Raw genomic sequence first — 14,664 nt, forward strand, 5'->3', positions numbered from 1 at the left:
ATGGGGTTAGGAGGGAGAGATAGATCAGCCATGATTGAATGGTGGAGTAGACTTGATGGGCTGAATGGCCTAATTCTACTACTGTCTCTTATAACCTTATGAACAGAAAACATTCTGAATAAATGGATCACTTTGGTTGGCACGCTTTACCTAGTGGGGTGCCGTGGGGATCATTTCCATGGCCGACACTGTTTAACACCTATATTAACGCCTTTGATGAAACTATCAGATGTACCGTAGCCGGATTTGCTAATAGGTGTGTAAGATGGATATTGTGACCTGAGAGTCATGATAAACAAGACACAAATTATTCTAAACTATCAATGCAAATCACTTCTGGTTTGTGTCCTCTTAACCTTTGGGTCTCACTGGAAAAAAAATGATATACTCCTTATGTGCTTTATACAGGGATGTCCAACGGGTGGCGCCAGCAAGTGGCTGCCTCGCCAACATTCTGTCTGTCCTTTCTTCTGTTTTTGTTATTTTAAGTAAGAGTTAAAGAGTATGTTTTAATGTTCCTTGGTTTGTTTTATGTGGAGGGTGGGATGGGGGGTTGGGGGAAACTTTTTTCAATCCCTCACCTCGAGGGAGATATAATTTTTCAATTAGTTAATACAATTTTTTTCTGTACCGTATCTCCATCCCCACTGCGGCCCAACATCGTGGAGTGGTGCGGCCTTTCGTGGAGACCGACCCAGTGCTTCAACTTGCCATCGTGGAGCTTGTGGACTTACAATCGTGAAGCTTGCGATCCCTTTGCTGGGGATCGACGGTGGAGAGCTCCAACCGCGGGCCTGTGGACTTTAACATCGTGGAGCCCGTGGTCCCTGGTTCGAGACCGATTCAGGAGCTCCAAGCCGTGGAGAGTTTCAATCGTCCCGATGAGGGAATTTCGATCACCCCGACGCAAAGGCTTCGGATCGCCGGCTGCGGGAGCTTTGATGGCCCCAACTGCGGATGGTTCGACAGCCCCGGCCGCGGGAGAGTAAAGAGGGAGAAGATTGGACTTTATTGCCTTCCATCACAGTGAGGAATGTGGGACGCCACTGTGGTGGATGTTTATGTTAACTTTTATTTTATGTGGCTGTGTCTCTTGTTGCTTTTCACTTAGTATGGCTGCATGGTAACTCAAATTTCACTGTACCTTAATTGGTACATGTGACAATAAACTGACCTTGAAACTTGAAAAGAATAATAAGGTACTCAATGAACATTATTGGCAATGCTTGAGAAAATGACAGATTGTCCCTTGCGAAGCTCTTGACACGTGGGGGTGCATTATTCCTTGAACATTTCCACCAATCCCTTGGATGGACTACTCTTTCAAAACCCTCAGATCAATTTTGAATTTGCCTGCAAAAGGCTAATTTTCATTTCAGCTCTTGAATGATATTTTAACCAATTTAAATTAAGATTTCAAATTAAAAAGTCTGGATCCTTTCCAAAGACATTTAACTTCCATGCTCTCTTATATCAAATGAATACAGCCTATGCAGGTTCAAATACATTAAAAACTACAAGTGAAATGTAAAAAAATAATTTCAATCTTTAACCCGTGGGTCCATTTGAATACACATTATGAATTTGTATCTAACAGCCTGTGAACAAAACTGATCCTCACAACATCAATTACAAATTCTCTAGATAAAGTATCAAATCATTTCCAGAGTGCCTGAGTGGAATATTTATAATAAAAGAAAATCCTGGACAGCACGAATTTTGCATGAAATAGCATGTACAGGTATGAGCTTAACTGAAATCCCAATCATGCCTTTACAGAACTTGGAATGGACACTCGTGTTAGCAGGCTGAACATAATAATGATCTGTGATAATTATATCTCATTCACATGAGCAAATTAACATGATAAGAAAATATTTTCTCTATAATATGCATAATGCAATTCCTTTAAAACAACTCCCGCAGAATAATTGTAATGCCATAAGAGTGAGGGCATTAATGATTTATGCTAATCAGTTCACATTTCATATAGATATTAGCTTAGTTACAATTCTAAAGTGCCAAGCCAGATCTTCATGAAACTTAGGGGGTGTAAATGTTATTCATCAGGGAGGAAGCATTAATGTAATATGCTAATTAAATCTACTCTTTACAAATGAAGTTAATTACAGATTAACATTTCCAGCCATTCAAAGCCCAGAGGTCCTACCTTGAAATGTTGAGATCAGAAGTAATATCACAATGGGCCTAACTTAGAGGAACAGAATGAAGAAAAAAATGCATCAGAAAGCTAATGAACACTGTCTTATTGAATAAACATTGCCATTGGGTAACATGCCATTGCGTGCCTTCAATGCCCTGTAGTCACTATGCCATTTTTCCAGTTTATTCAAGTGTAGAGGAAATATAACACCTTAAGCCACAAAAGAAGGTGGTGATTTTGTTTTTGGGAGGCATTTTGGAATCCACATGATGGAATTCACAGTGGAGAAAGTTGGTTGAATTTATTTTAAAAAAACACATTGATGCAAGTTTGCATATTTCAATTTCATCCCAGTCATCCAAGCTAGAGAAAGAGATGCTTACAAAGTCCTATTCTGACATTCTGTTGACTGATTTATATATAAGACTATAGATAGATTTGCCAGGGGTTCAGGAAGCCCAGTGACTAGAAGGAAAGTAAGCCTGTTATGTGATTTTGACAGCAGGACTGTCAAGGAAACGTAACTAGTACCAAAATGTATAAAAATGGCCTTTAACCACATCTGATTTTTTTTTCTATTACAAATCTCAAATTGTGGAGTACAGAGGCAAATAAATAAATGATGAGTTACTCCAGCTTCTCGTGTCTCTCTTTGGTTTACACCGGCATCTGCAGTTCCTTCCTACACTTGCAATGAAGGAAATGGCATTCACTCAGTATCGGCAGTGTCTGACAAATGGTTGGATAACAGTTGCGAGGCTAATTCTAACCATCTGCTCTAATGTACACCAACGCCATGAATAGGTGGGAAATGCATGACTGAATGTTGTCTAATTCATGGAATGCACCCAGGAATCACAAAGCCACACTGGTTATACAGTGCCCTCCATAATGTTTGGGACAAAGACCCACCATGTATTTATTTGTCCCGGTACTCCACAATGTAGGTCTCAGCAAAGCAATCATCTCATCTACACTTGGACTCACCGATGTAGAGGAGGACACATCGAGTGCATTGAATGTAATAGACAAGGTTGAAGACAATGCAACCTCTTCCTCTTTTTGGAAAGGCTGCTGGGATCTCAAAAAGGAGTTGCGGAAGGACTCATCAACTCCATTGTACATGTGTAGGGACAGATGTTGCATCTCCTGCGGTTGCAGGGGAAAACACCCGAGGAGGAGGATTTTCACCCTTCCTTCCCTAAAAAAAAAATTATTGGAGGACACATGACATGACATGACACTTTCAACCTTAGAGATACAGCATGGATACAGGCCCTGCGGCCCACGCCGGCCAGCAATCACATTGTGCACTAATTCTATACTACACATTAGGGACAATTTACAGAAGCCAATTAACCTACAAACCTGCACGTCTTTGGAGTGTGGGAGGAAACCGGAGCACCCAGAAAAAACCCACGCGGCCACAGGGAGTACATACAAACTCCATCCAGACAGCACCCGTAGTCAGGATCGAACCTGGGTCTCTGGCGCTGTAAGGCAGCAACTCTACCGCACAACATCAATTACAAATTCTCTAGATAAAGTATCAAATCATTTCCAGAGTGCCTGAGTGGAATATTTATATCCATTGTGCCGCTCTCCTCGTTGATTTAAGATTGGGAACCAGTTACCTGGATAATCTCAGGGCAAAAACCACATCCTGCCTCAATGTCTTGGAATATTAACTCATTTTGTTATCATATGCCTTCCGAAACGTACTCCCAAAATCAAAATCAACATCAAAAGATACAAAGATAAATGTGCTTTGCACTACCAGGTAGATAAAGCACTTTTCATAAGTTCAATTAGACATTTGAGAGTGCAATAATTTAATTCATGTATTTGTCTTGGAAAACTAGGTGTATCAACAGAAATGTCGGAAAAAGTATTGAATTGTTTCGGTTAGTTTAGAGATACAGAGCGAAAACAGGCCCTTCGGCCTACCGATTCCGTGCCAGCCAGCGATCCCTGCACATTAACACTATCCTACACAGGCTGGGGACAATTAACAATTATACCAAATCAATTAACCTACAAACCTGGATGTCTTTGAAATGTGGGAAGAAACCGGAGCACCCGGAGAAAACCCACACTAGTCACGGGGAGAACATACAGACAAGCACCCGTAGTCAGGATCGAACCCGGGCCTCTGGCATAGCAAGGCAGCAACTTTACCGCTGCGCCACCGCGCCGCCCATTTGAAAAAAGCAATAATTAAGTAGCTAATACTAATTTAAATTGGAAGAGGAAAAATAAAGGATAAATGTCATACCTGCTTTGTGATATACAAATTATCTCCTTGCTCTGCCAGACTGCCAGTTTCCATTGTACATCACTGAAAGAAACAGTTTGGTCTGCCTTCTTGCATTCTGGAGATCAAAACAAAAATGATGAATTTACTTTAAGAAAATCAACAAAAAAATTACCTTGATTAACTGGACTCCATCATGATTGATTTAATAATTGCTTTATGTATCAGTGCACTGGATAATTTGGATGCAATCTCATGAATATAACATCTCAAAAAAGACTTGGCCACCAGTTGTTCAGTTGTAATGGCATCCTGCTCCACTGCAGCTAATGTGAATAAGGTATTCTGCTTATAAAAAAAAAAGCCAAAGTGTGTTAAATCATAAATGAGTGATTCTGACCCAACTTAACTAAGGGAATATTTATGAAGCTGAACTTTTCCGCAGGGAAAGGCCTAGCCCAAGGACGAGAAGTTGAAGATGGAAATCCAATGGTGTGTTTTCACACTTATACACTATTTCTGAAATATCTTTCGGGCTCCCCAGGGAAACAACCAGCAGTAAATGAAGACAAACCAATGTAGCAGGGATGTGGGATTGGTAGACACTTTTTGCCAATCACTCCCCAACGCACATGTGTACTAGCCTCCCCAAACTATGTTTGTTTCTCCCTTCAAGGGACCACCACCACATGCCATTTGTCTTTTTAACTGGTTGCAAACTTTCTGTGATTCGTGCACTCTGAGACGCACATTTGCAGTTAATTACCATTTAGATACTGGTCCGCCTTTTGATTCTTCTTACTGAAGTGTATGACCTGACTCCGATCTGGTTGGTATTCGGATAAGTGATCTCCTGTCTGCCTGAGTAAACTAATGATCCAACCAGCAGACTGATCTCACAGCTCAACAAAAAATTCACTCACACTGCATACATTAAAAAAAATAAGTCACACTAATAGATGGCAACTCTGACACTGCAACACTCCTCAGTGCTGCGCAAAAATAACAGCCTATTGCACTTTATCTGTTTATTTATTGTGTATATATGTGGTATAGAGACACACTGAACTTTTATCCCCTGTTCTGTACTATGTTTACATATTCTGTTGTGCTGCAGCAAGCAAGAATTTCATTGTCCTATCTGGGACACATGACAATAAAACTCTCTTGACTCTTGAAATGTCTTCAAAGATTTTGCACTCGTCTGTTAAGTGCCTTTCTGGTCCAGAGATGAGATTGCTTCCAAATGTGTCATGGGTGACACATGGTGTCATGAGTAATTCTTTTGACCTTTTGTTTCATAGGGGTTTCTTTGTTGTATATATTTGTCACATTTCTTCTACTTGCCATTATTTCGATTTTACAATGTTTCTTTGCAAATTGTTTTGTAGTAATTTTGTTCCTCAACGTACAAGTCTTAAAAATAGAGCAGAGGAAAATGCAACATATCTCTGGAATTCTCTGCCACTGGAAGGTATTTGAGGCCAGTTCATTGGCTATATTTAAGAGGGAGTTAGATGTGGCCCTTGTGGCTAAAGGGATCAGGGGGTATGGAGAGAAGGCAGGTACAGGATACTGAGTTGGATGATCAGCCATGATCATATTGAATGGCGGTGCAGGCTCGAAGGGCCGAATGGCCTACTCCTGCACCTATTTTCTATGTTTCTATGTTTCAGTCCCCTATCCCAACGTCGCCTCAGCTTCTAGTTAAATCAGTGTTTTTTTATTTGCTCTTGAGAGATTAGATGACAAGGCCATTCTGGTAGTTCTGTGATATAGGTTGTGCACTCTCTTTTTGAACTACTACATTGTTGGGCTGACAATGCTCCAACAATGCCATCAGATCAGGAATTCCAGGATTTTCACCCAGAATACAAAGGAACTGTGACAAAAAAAAAATGAAAGTCAGGGCAGTTTGTAGCTCGGGAAGGTATTTGGAGATGATGGCTTTTCTCTGGAGTTGCTGCTCTTCCTTTCTGGGTGTTCGACAGGGAAAAATGGAAGGTGCCATCAAAATAATTCTGGTGAGTCACAACAATACATCTCTAGGCAGACAGACACAAAAAGCTGGAATAACTCAGGGGGTCAGACAGCATCTCTGGAGAAAGGGAATAGGTGACGTTTCGGGAAGAGACCCTTCTTCAGACTCTTTTGTGTCTGAAGAAGGATCTCGACCTGAAACATCACCTATTCCTTTTCTCCAGAGATGCTGTCTGGCCCGCTGGGTTATTCCAGCTTTTTGTGTCTCTCTTCAGTTTAAACCAGCATCTACAGTTTCTTCTACACATCTCTAGGCAGTGCAGGCTGCAACCATAGTGCAGAGAGGGGTGACATTAAGTTAATTATTATAGGTGGCATATCAAATGCACTGGATTATAATTAATGATATTTTGCAATAGTGTAGCTGGATTCATTCTGCTCATTTGTTATGCCGATAGGTCAGTGGTCGGGTATTCCGCCTTTTTTGTTGGGGATTGGTGTTGCTAAATACATTTGTGTACAAAAGTGTGCATGCTATTTGTTGCCCCAAAATGTTGTCCGGATCCTGTTGTATACTGGAATTATCTGTTCGATTATCAAAGGAACTGTGAATGGAGTTTCAATTGTAAGCAAAGAACCAGGATCTCAAACAATGATGAGATGGAGTACAGAAATGCAATAGAAAGATGAGTGCAGTTGCTGGTTGATACACAAAAGGACAAAAAGTGCTGGAATAACTCAATGGGTCAGGCAACATCTCTGGAGATTATGGATAGGTGATGTTTCGGGTTGAGACCGGGGGGGGGGGGGGGGGGGGGGGGGGGGGGGGGGGGGGGCAGCCGGTGCTGTAAGTGCCCTCCCTGGTGGTGGCATGAGCCAGGAGTGGCATGGGAGGCCGGTGCTGTAAGTGCCCGGGGTGGTGGCATAAGCCACCACCATCGCCAAGGGGTGGCGCGGGAGGCCGCTGCTGTAAACGGTGGGGGAGGTGGTGCGAGCCAAGGGGTGGTGTGCGCAGCCGTCGGTAGGTCAGTCCGCTACAACTGAAATCCGTTATAAAGAGGTCCGTTAAAACGAGGGTTTACTGTATTCGGTAAATGACCTGGTCATTGTTACTGTTACTAGCTTTTGCAGATTTTTTTATTTTTTTTAATTTTTTTTTAAGTACTTCATTTCCCCAGCTGCCATGGTGAGATTTGAACTTATGTCTCTGGATCAACCATGCAGGCCTCAGGATAATAGTACAGTAATCCAACCATACTTCCCCATATCTGACTCATCACTAAGAGTGCTACTTCCAGCTCCACAACATCCCCAACTGCTTATGCCTCAGTCTATTTGTACGAAAAAGCTCATCCATTTCGCCACTACCTCAAGAATTGACACCTCTAGCATTTTCCTTGTTGGCCTTCATCATTCTACTCTCCAGAAGAGTCCAGTCATACAAAGCTTTACAGTTGTGTCACAAGAAGCACTGATCACCCACAACTCCTGTTGTCATTGAATTGTTTTGGTCCACCAGCAGCCAGTGATTGACTTTAAAATTCTCATCTTTGTCTTCAAAACCCTCCATGACCTCGCTACTCCTTATCCGAACCAAGACAACTCGGAGATGTTGGTGCTCCTCCAATTCTATCTCTCCACCATTGGTAGCAATGGCTTCGGCTGGCAAGGATCATAACTCTGGCATTCCCACCCTAAACTGCTCACAACCTTTCTTCCCCCCTTTAAGATGCTCTCCAAAAGTTACTTTTTGACAAGCTTTTGGTTAGCTCTGCTAATATCTTATCACGCTTCAGTGTCAAATTCTCTTTACAACATTTCTGTCAAGTGTCTGGTGACATTTTGAAAATTAAAGTATTTAAATACATTTGTTCTTAAATAAATCATATCGAAGTCTTCAGTAGATGTAACCTTTCGTCTCTTGCAGTTTCAATGTATCAAAAATCATAAAGTTACAGTATGTGCTGTGACATTTTACATTGTTGTCACCTTGAAGGTAAGAATCTACAATGAAAAGCAGGTCATCTTTGACCACAATCGACTTCTATGAGGAGAAACGAAAAGTGAAACGACATGTGAAAAGAAAGAGATTAGTTAAAACAAATGTAGGTCCCTTGCAGTCAGAAACGGGTGAGTTGATCATGGGGAACAAGGATATGGCGGACCAATTGAATAACTACTTTGGTTCCGTCTTCACTAAGGAAGACATAAATAATCTGCCGGAAATAGCAGGGGACCGCGGGTCAAAGGAGTTGGAGGAATTGAGTGAAATCCAGGTTAGCCGGGAAGTGGTGTTGGGTAAATTAAATGGATTAAAGGCCGATAAATCCCCAGGGCCAGATAGGCTGCATCCCAGAGTACTTAAGGAAGTAGCTCCAGAAATAGTGGATGCATTAGTAATAATCTTTCAAAACTCTTTAGATTCTGGAGTAGTTCCTGAGGATTGGCGGGTAGCAAACGTAACCCCACTTTTTAAGAAGGGAGGGAGAGAGAAAACGGGGAATTACAGACCAGTTAGTCTAACATCGGTAGTGGGGAAACTGCTAGAGTCAGTTATTAAAGATGGGATAGCAGCACATTTGGAAAGTGGTGAAATCATTGGACAAAGTCAGCATGGATTTACAAAAGGTAAATCATGTCTGACGAATCTTATAGAATTTTTCGAGGATGTAACTAGTAGCGTGGATAGGGGAGAACCAGTGGATGTGGTGTATCTGGACTTCCAGAAGGCTTTCGACAAGGTCCCACATAAGAGATTAGTTTACAAACTTAAAGCACACGGCATTGGGGGTTCAGTATTGATGTGGATAGAGAACTGGCTGGCAAACAGGAAGCAAAGAGTAGGAGTAAACGGGTCCTTTTCACAATGGCAGGCAGTGACTAGTGGGGTACCGCAAGGCTCAGTGCTGGGACCCCAGCTATTTACAATATATATTAATGATCTGGATGAGGGAATTGAAGGCAATATCTCCAAGTTTGCGGATGACACTAAGCTGGGGGGCAGTGTTAGCTGTGAGGAGGATGCTAGGAGACTGCAAGGTGACTTGGATAGGCTGGGTGAGTGGGCAAATGTTTGGCAGATGCAGTATAATGTGGATAAATGTGAGGTTATCCATTTTGGTGGCAAAAACAGGAAAGCAGACTATTATCTAAATGGTGGCCGACTAGGAAAAGGGGAGATGCAGCGAGACCTGGGTGTCATGGTACACCAGTCATTGAAAGTGGGCATGCAGGTGCAGCATGCAGTGAAGAAAGCGAATGGTATGTTAGCTTTCATAGCAAAAGGATTTGAGTATAGGAGCAGGGAGGTTCTACTGCAGTTGTACAGGGTCTTGGTGAGACCACACCTGGAGTATTGCGTACAGTTTTGGTCTCCAAATCTGAGGAAGGACATTATTGCCATAGAGGGAGTGCAGAGAAGGTTCACCAGACTGATTCCTGGAATGTCAGGACTGACTTATGAAGAAAGACTGGATAGACTTGGTTTATACTCTCTAGAATTTAGGAGATTGAAAGGGGATCTTATAGAAACTTACAAAATTCTTAAGGGGTTGGACAGGCTAGATGCAGGAAGATTGCTCCCGATGTTGGGGAAGTCCAGGACAAGGGGTCACAGCTTAAGGATAAGGGGGAAATCCTTTAAAACCGAGATGAGAAGAACTTTTTTCACACAGAGAGTGGTGAATCTCTGGAACTCCCTGCCACAGAGGGTAGTCGAGGCCAGTTCATTGGCTATATTTAAGAGGGAGTTAGATGTGGCCCTTGTGGCTAAGGGGATCAGAGGGTATGGAGAGAAGGCAGGTACGGGATACTGAGTTGGATGATCAGCCATGATCATATTGAATGGGGGTGCAGGCTCGAAGGGCCGAATGGCCTACTCCTGCACCTAATTTCTATGTTTCTATGTTTCTAAACAACAATGAATGCCTTGCAATTGTATTTGGAGGGTTACCACTGGGATGAACGCTACATAAAACTTATCTGTTTGTCTTCTCTATAATACTTTTTACTCCCTAATATTGCAAATAGATCAAAAGAGAGCTAGATAGGGCTCTTAAAGATAGCGGAGTCAGGGGATATGGGGAGAAGGCAGGAACAGGGTACTGATTGTGGATGATCAGCCATGATCACATTGAATGGCGGTGCTGGCTCGAAGGGCCTACTCCTGCACCTATTGTCTATTGTGAACAGCTGACAGGAAATTACTCTATTCATGATCCTTCTTTCAAACAGTCCAGGTCCACCACCGACTTTCCGGCAACTGGTGTTCCAGCACCTTCTATAATCCAGACACAATTATGAGAGCACACTGTAAATTCCCCTCCCCACCCCGAAAATGTAGCACCTAGGTAGGTGTGGTAGCCGATCTCAGGACTTCCGTGGCCCATCGGCGGGTTGGATTTGCACTCTGCGGCCGGCTTTCTGGAACTCCGGCCCGGATGGAACCGGCAGATCTGTTCCTATAGCTGACTACTGTGGCCAATTAGCGGACTGAATTTGCCGCCTGCGGCCGGGGCTTTGGCATTCCAGCCCTGCTTGAGCCGGCAGATCTGTCCCCATAGCCGACTTCCCCAGCCGACTTTGCGGGCCGGTATCTCGGTCCCCCAAGGCCGTGACCTCTGTTGGTCCGGCAAAACAGATGAAACAGCAGGGCTCTAGATTTAAAGGGTGCCGGAAAATCGGTGGTGGACCTGGACAGCACACATGACCAAACCACCATGCCCTCCATTTCCTGCATGTTCCTGAATGAATGCAGTTGCAAGAATACCCAAGGTCAACATGACCCAGGATAAAGTAGCCAATTTACCCACTAGTTTAAACATTTATTCCCTCCGTCACTAGTGCAGAACAGCTGCAGTGTTTTTTGTGTTGTGCTGCTCCGTCAGCATCTCAGTAACCTTTAGTATCTCCATTTGTTTTATTTATTCATCATTTTTATCAATGTTATGGAAATATTTGGAGCTCCTAAACTCATGGACAAGGTCAGTGGGCACAGGGGATTGCCATCACTTGTATGTTTCTCTCCAAGTTACACATCATCAAGATTTGGAAATATATCACCATTCCTTCATCGTCACTGGCTCCAAATCTATAAACTAAATAAACTAAACAGTCTGAAGAAGGGTTCCAACTCGAAACGTCACCTATCCATATTCTGCAGAGATGCTGCCTAACTTACAAGAGCATTTTGAGTCTATCTTTAGTATAAACCAGCATCTGCAGTTTCTTCCTAAACTAAACTGAAATCCTGGAACTCCCTTTCTAACAGCACTGTGGGAGCACTTCTTCTTCTTTCATGTGGCGTGCACAGCCTAAGTTGTTGAACAACTTGTTCTATTTGATCTTCCGTTTGTGCACGTAGAGTTGATTGCATTAGTCGAAACAGGGCGGACCACATGAAGGTTGCAATCTTCCACCCCCTGTGGGAGCACTGAGAACATACATAGAACAGAACAACACAGGAACAGGCCCTTGGAACCACAACATCTGTACCGAACATGATGCCAACTAATCTCATCTGCCGGTATATGATTCATATCTCTCCATGGCCAGTATATGTCTGGATATGTCTATCCAGACAGAAGCAAAAAGCAGGAGTAACTCAGCTGGACAGGCAGCATCTCTGGAGAGAAGGAATGGGTGACGTTTCGGGTCGAGACCCTTCTTCAGACTTTCCAGACACATTAATTAAAAATCACTATCATATAGACTTCTACCACCACACCTGGCAGCACGTTCCAGGCACCCACCACCCTTTGTGTAAACATGCCACACATCTCCTTTAAAGTGTGCCCCTCTCACGTTAAAGTTATGCCCTCATCTTTGACATTTCCACCCTGGGAGAAAAAAGGTTGTGACTGTCTACCTTGTCTCTTGACTCTCATAATTGTACATACTTCCATCGGGTCTCCCCTCAACCTCTGATGCTCCAGAGAAAACAATCCAAGTCTGTCCAACCTCTCTTCATTGTTTATACCCTAAAGATGGACTGCAGCAGCTCACCCCCACCTTATCAATTAAGAGTGGACAATAAATACTGGTCTTGCCAGTGATGCCCAGTTCCTGCACTGGCAAGACCAATCATTGTCCATCATCTCTCCATTTCCTGAACAAAGGCAACTTTTTTTCTTCCCATCTAGTCTGCTCAGAAATGAAGTTGCCTAATCCAAATTATCTGACAACTCGATCCTCACTCTAAATTCTCATATGTTTTAGGAGGAGAATTAGGCCATCTGGCCCATCAGGTCGACTCTGCCATTCAATCATGTTCAATTTATTGCTTAATGGTCAGCTTTTATACAATTAATCACACAAATACAGAGTAATGAAAGGATCAAGGCTGCCATTGGCAGTTTGCAAACAATAATCAGACAATTATCAAATTATAATGTCGACAACACCCGATGTCATTAACCACGGTCTCTTCCAGGCTGCAGATGTGACAGGCAGCTGGCGAGTTCGTGAACCAATTTAAATAGAAGTTCAGAAGTTATAGGTGCAGAAATAGGCCATTCGGCCCATCAAGTCTACTCCACCATTCAATCATGGCTGATCTATCTTTCCCTCTCAACCCCATTCTCCTGCCTTCTCCTCATAACCCCGACACTCTTACTAATCAATATCTAGTACACTCCACTGTTCTGTGCAACCTCTCTTACTCCATATACACATGGAACACGGTGTCTTCCACGCCGAAGTAGCAGGCAGCTGGCAACTCTGATTATTAATAACCCATTTTCTGTTATTTGCACTTTATCAGTTTATTTATTCATGTGTGTATATATTTATATTATGTCATATGGACACACTTATCTGTTTTGTAGTAAATGCCTACTATGTTCTGTGTGCTGAAGCAAAACAAGAATTTCATTGTCCTATACAGGGACACATGACAATAAATTCACTTGAACTTGAATATCTGTTACATTGCAGCGCTCTGTGCAAAGTTCCATGCAGCACTCTGTGCCCTTTTTTTTCCATTTTATCAAAAATAATTTATTCAATAATGATACAAAATAATATTTACAAACCAAAACTGTGGTAACTCACCTACCACCATAATACAAAATCAACAAATTATTTAAGACACTAAATTTATTCCTACACCCCCCTCCCTCCTCCATGCCCAATGGTCCTGGAAATCCCCTAGGGTGCCCGTGGACAGCGTGTGTTCCCTCTCTAGTGCCACAGGCAACCAGCTCGGGCAGAGCCCTCTTCAGCCTGGCGCCATGGATGTCCGCCATGGAGCAACCCAGCCAGGACATCTTCAGCCCTACCCTCTCCCCTATGCACAGGGCTTGTCCAAAGATGAGGGTGGTGGGTGTGAAGTGCAGCCAAAAGGCAAGGAGCAGCCCCTTTAGATATTGGAGCAAGGGCTGCAATCTCACACACTCCATGTAGACGAGGAACACAGACTCTTTCAGCCCGCAACAGTGGCAGGCGACTAACACATTCTCCACCCCAGAACCAAAGATGCTATAGGATCTTTGCCCAGAACTCCCGTGCAGAGAGACCTCCACTGGGGACCGCCCTCGCTGTCAGCTGGTGACATGGAGCGCGTGTGTGTGTGTGTGTGTGTGTGTGCGCGTGGCCGCGGCGCGCACTTCCGCCGCGCGGGCAGCACGTGACGCGGCCGAGGAGAAGCGGCGCCTTGTCCTCCCGCTGCCATAAATTTATAAATTATGCTAATGGCGGAGAAAATCCAAATGAGGCGAGGGGCCCGCCGTCCGCCCCCCGCACGTATTTATGTCGGCCAAAGATAAATACACATCTCCAAACGCCCGCTCCCTCCCACAACGCCACCACCGTGTCACCTGCGCCTACTTACCGTTATTTATTCATGCCTCGGCTTCAGCAAAGTGCCTCGGAAACTGTCTCCGCCTGTTTGCGAACAATTTTTTGTCTTGTTTGAAGCGAGTTAAAGGACCAGAAAAAAAAAGTCAAGTTTTGCTTTTTTCCCCATCAATTGAGCCGAGCGGCAAGGAGTATACTGGTTAAGGAGGGAGCATTTGCATCGATAAAAAGCGGGCCTTGAGAAACATCTCCATTTGTTTTATTTCTTCATAGTTTTCCTCAATATGATGGAAACGTTTGGAGCTGCTAAACTCCTAGATAAATTGCCTTCCCGAGCTTCCTTTGTAATTAAAAAGAACGTACCAGCTTCGATAAACATTGCTCGTTAGCACTACGTTATGAACATAATTTATGCAAGGCGAGTCTGCATACGACAAAAAAATATGTTGATGTTGCCCTTCCCGTCCGCGGT

At 43.4% G+C, this 14,664-nt stretch overlaps 1 protein-coding gene across 1 annotated transcript in view; it reads right to left on the bottom strand.

Annotated features, from left to right (window-relative positions):
- The window catches only part of LOC116968779 (POU domain, class 6, transcription factor 1-like), a 38,813-nt gene extending 24,149 nt beyond the window's left edge, over window positions 1–14,664 (bottom strand). Inside the window, exons 1-2 of the mRNA XM_033015607.1 lie at window positions 14,227–14,664; window positions 4,440–4,536 (exon numbers count right to left, since the gene is read on the bottom strand). Of these exons, the coding sequence (XP_032871498.1) occupies window positions 4,440–4,493 (54 nt within the window). The 5' untranslated portion in view covers window positions 4,494–4,536; window positions 14,227–14,664. The remainder of the gene's footprint in view (window positions 1–4,439; window positions 4,537–14,226) is intronic.

This window comes from Amblyraja radiata, chromosome 46, assembly GCF_010909765.2.
Source record: "Amblyraja radiata isolate CabotCenter1 chromosome 46, sAmbRad1.1.pri, whole genome shotgun sequence".
NCBI classification, from domain to species: domain Eukaryota; kingdom Metazoa; phylum Chordata; class Chondrichthyes; order Rajiformes; family Rajidae; genus Amblyraja; species Amblyraja radiata.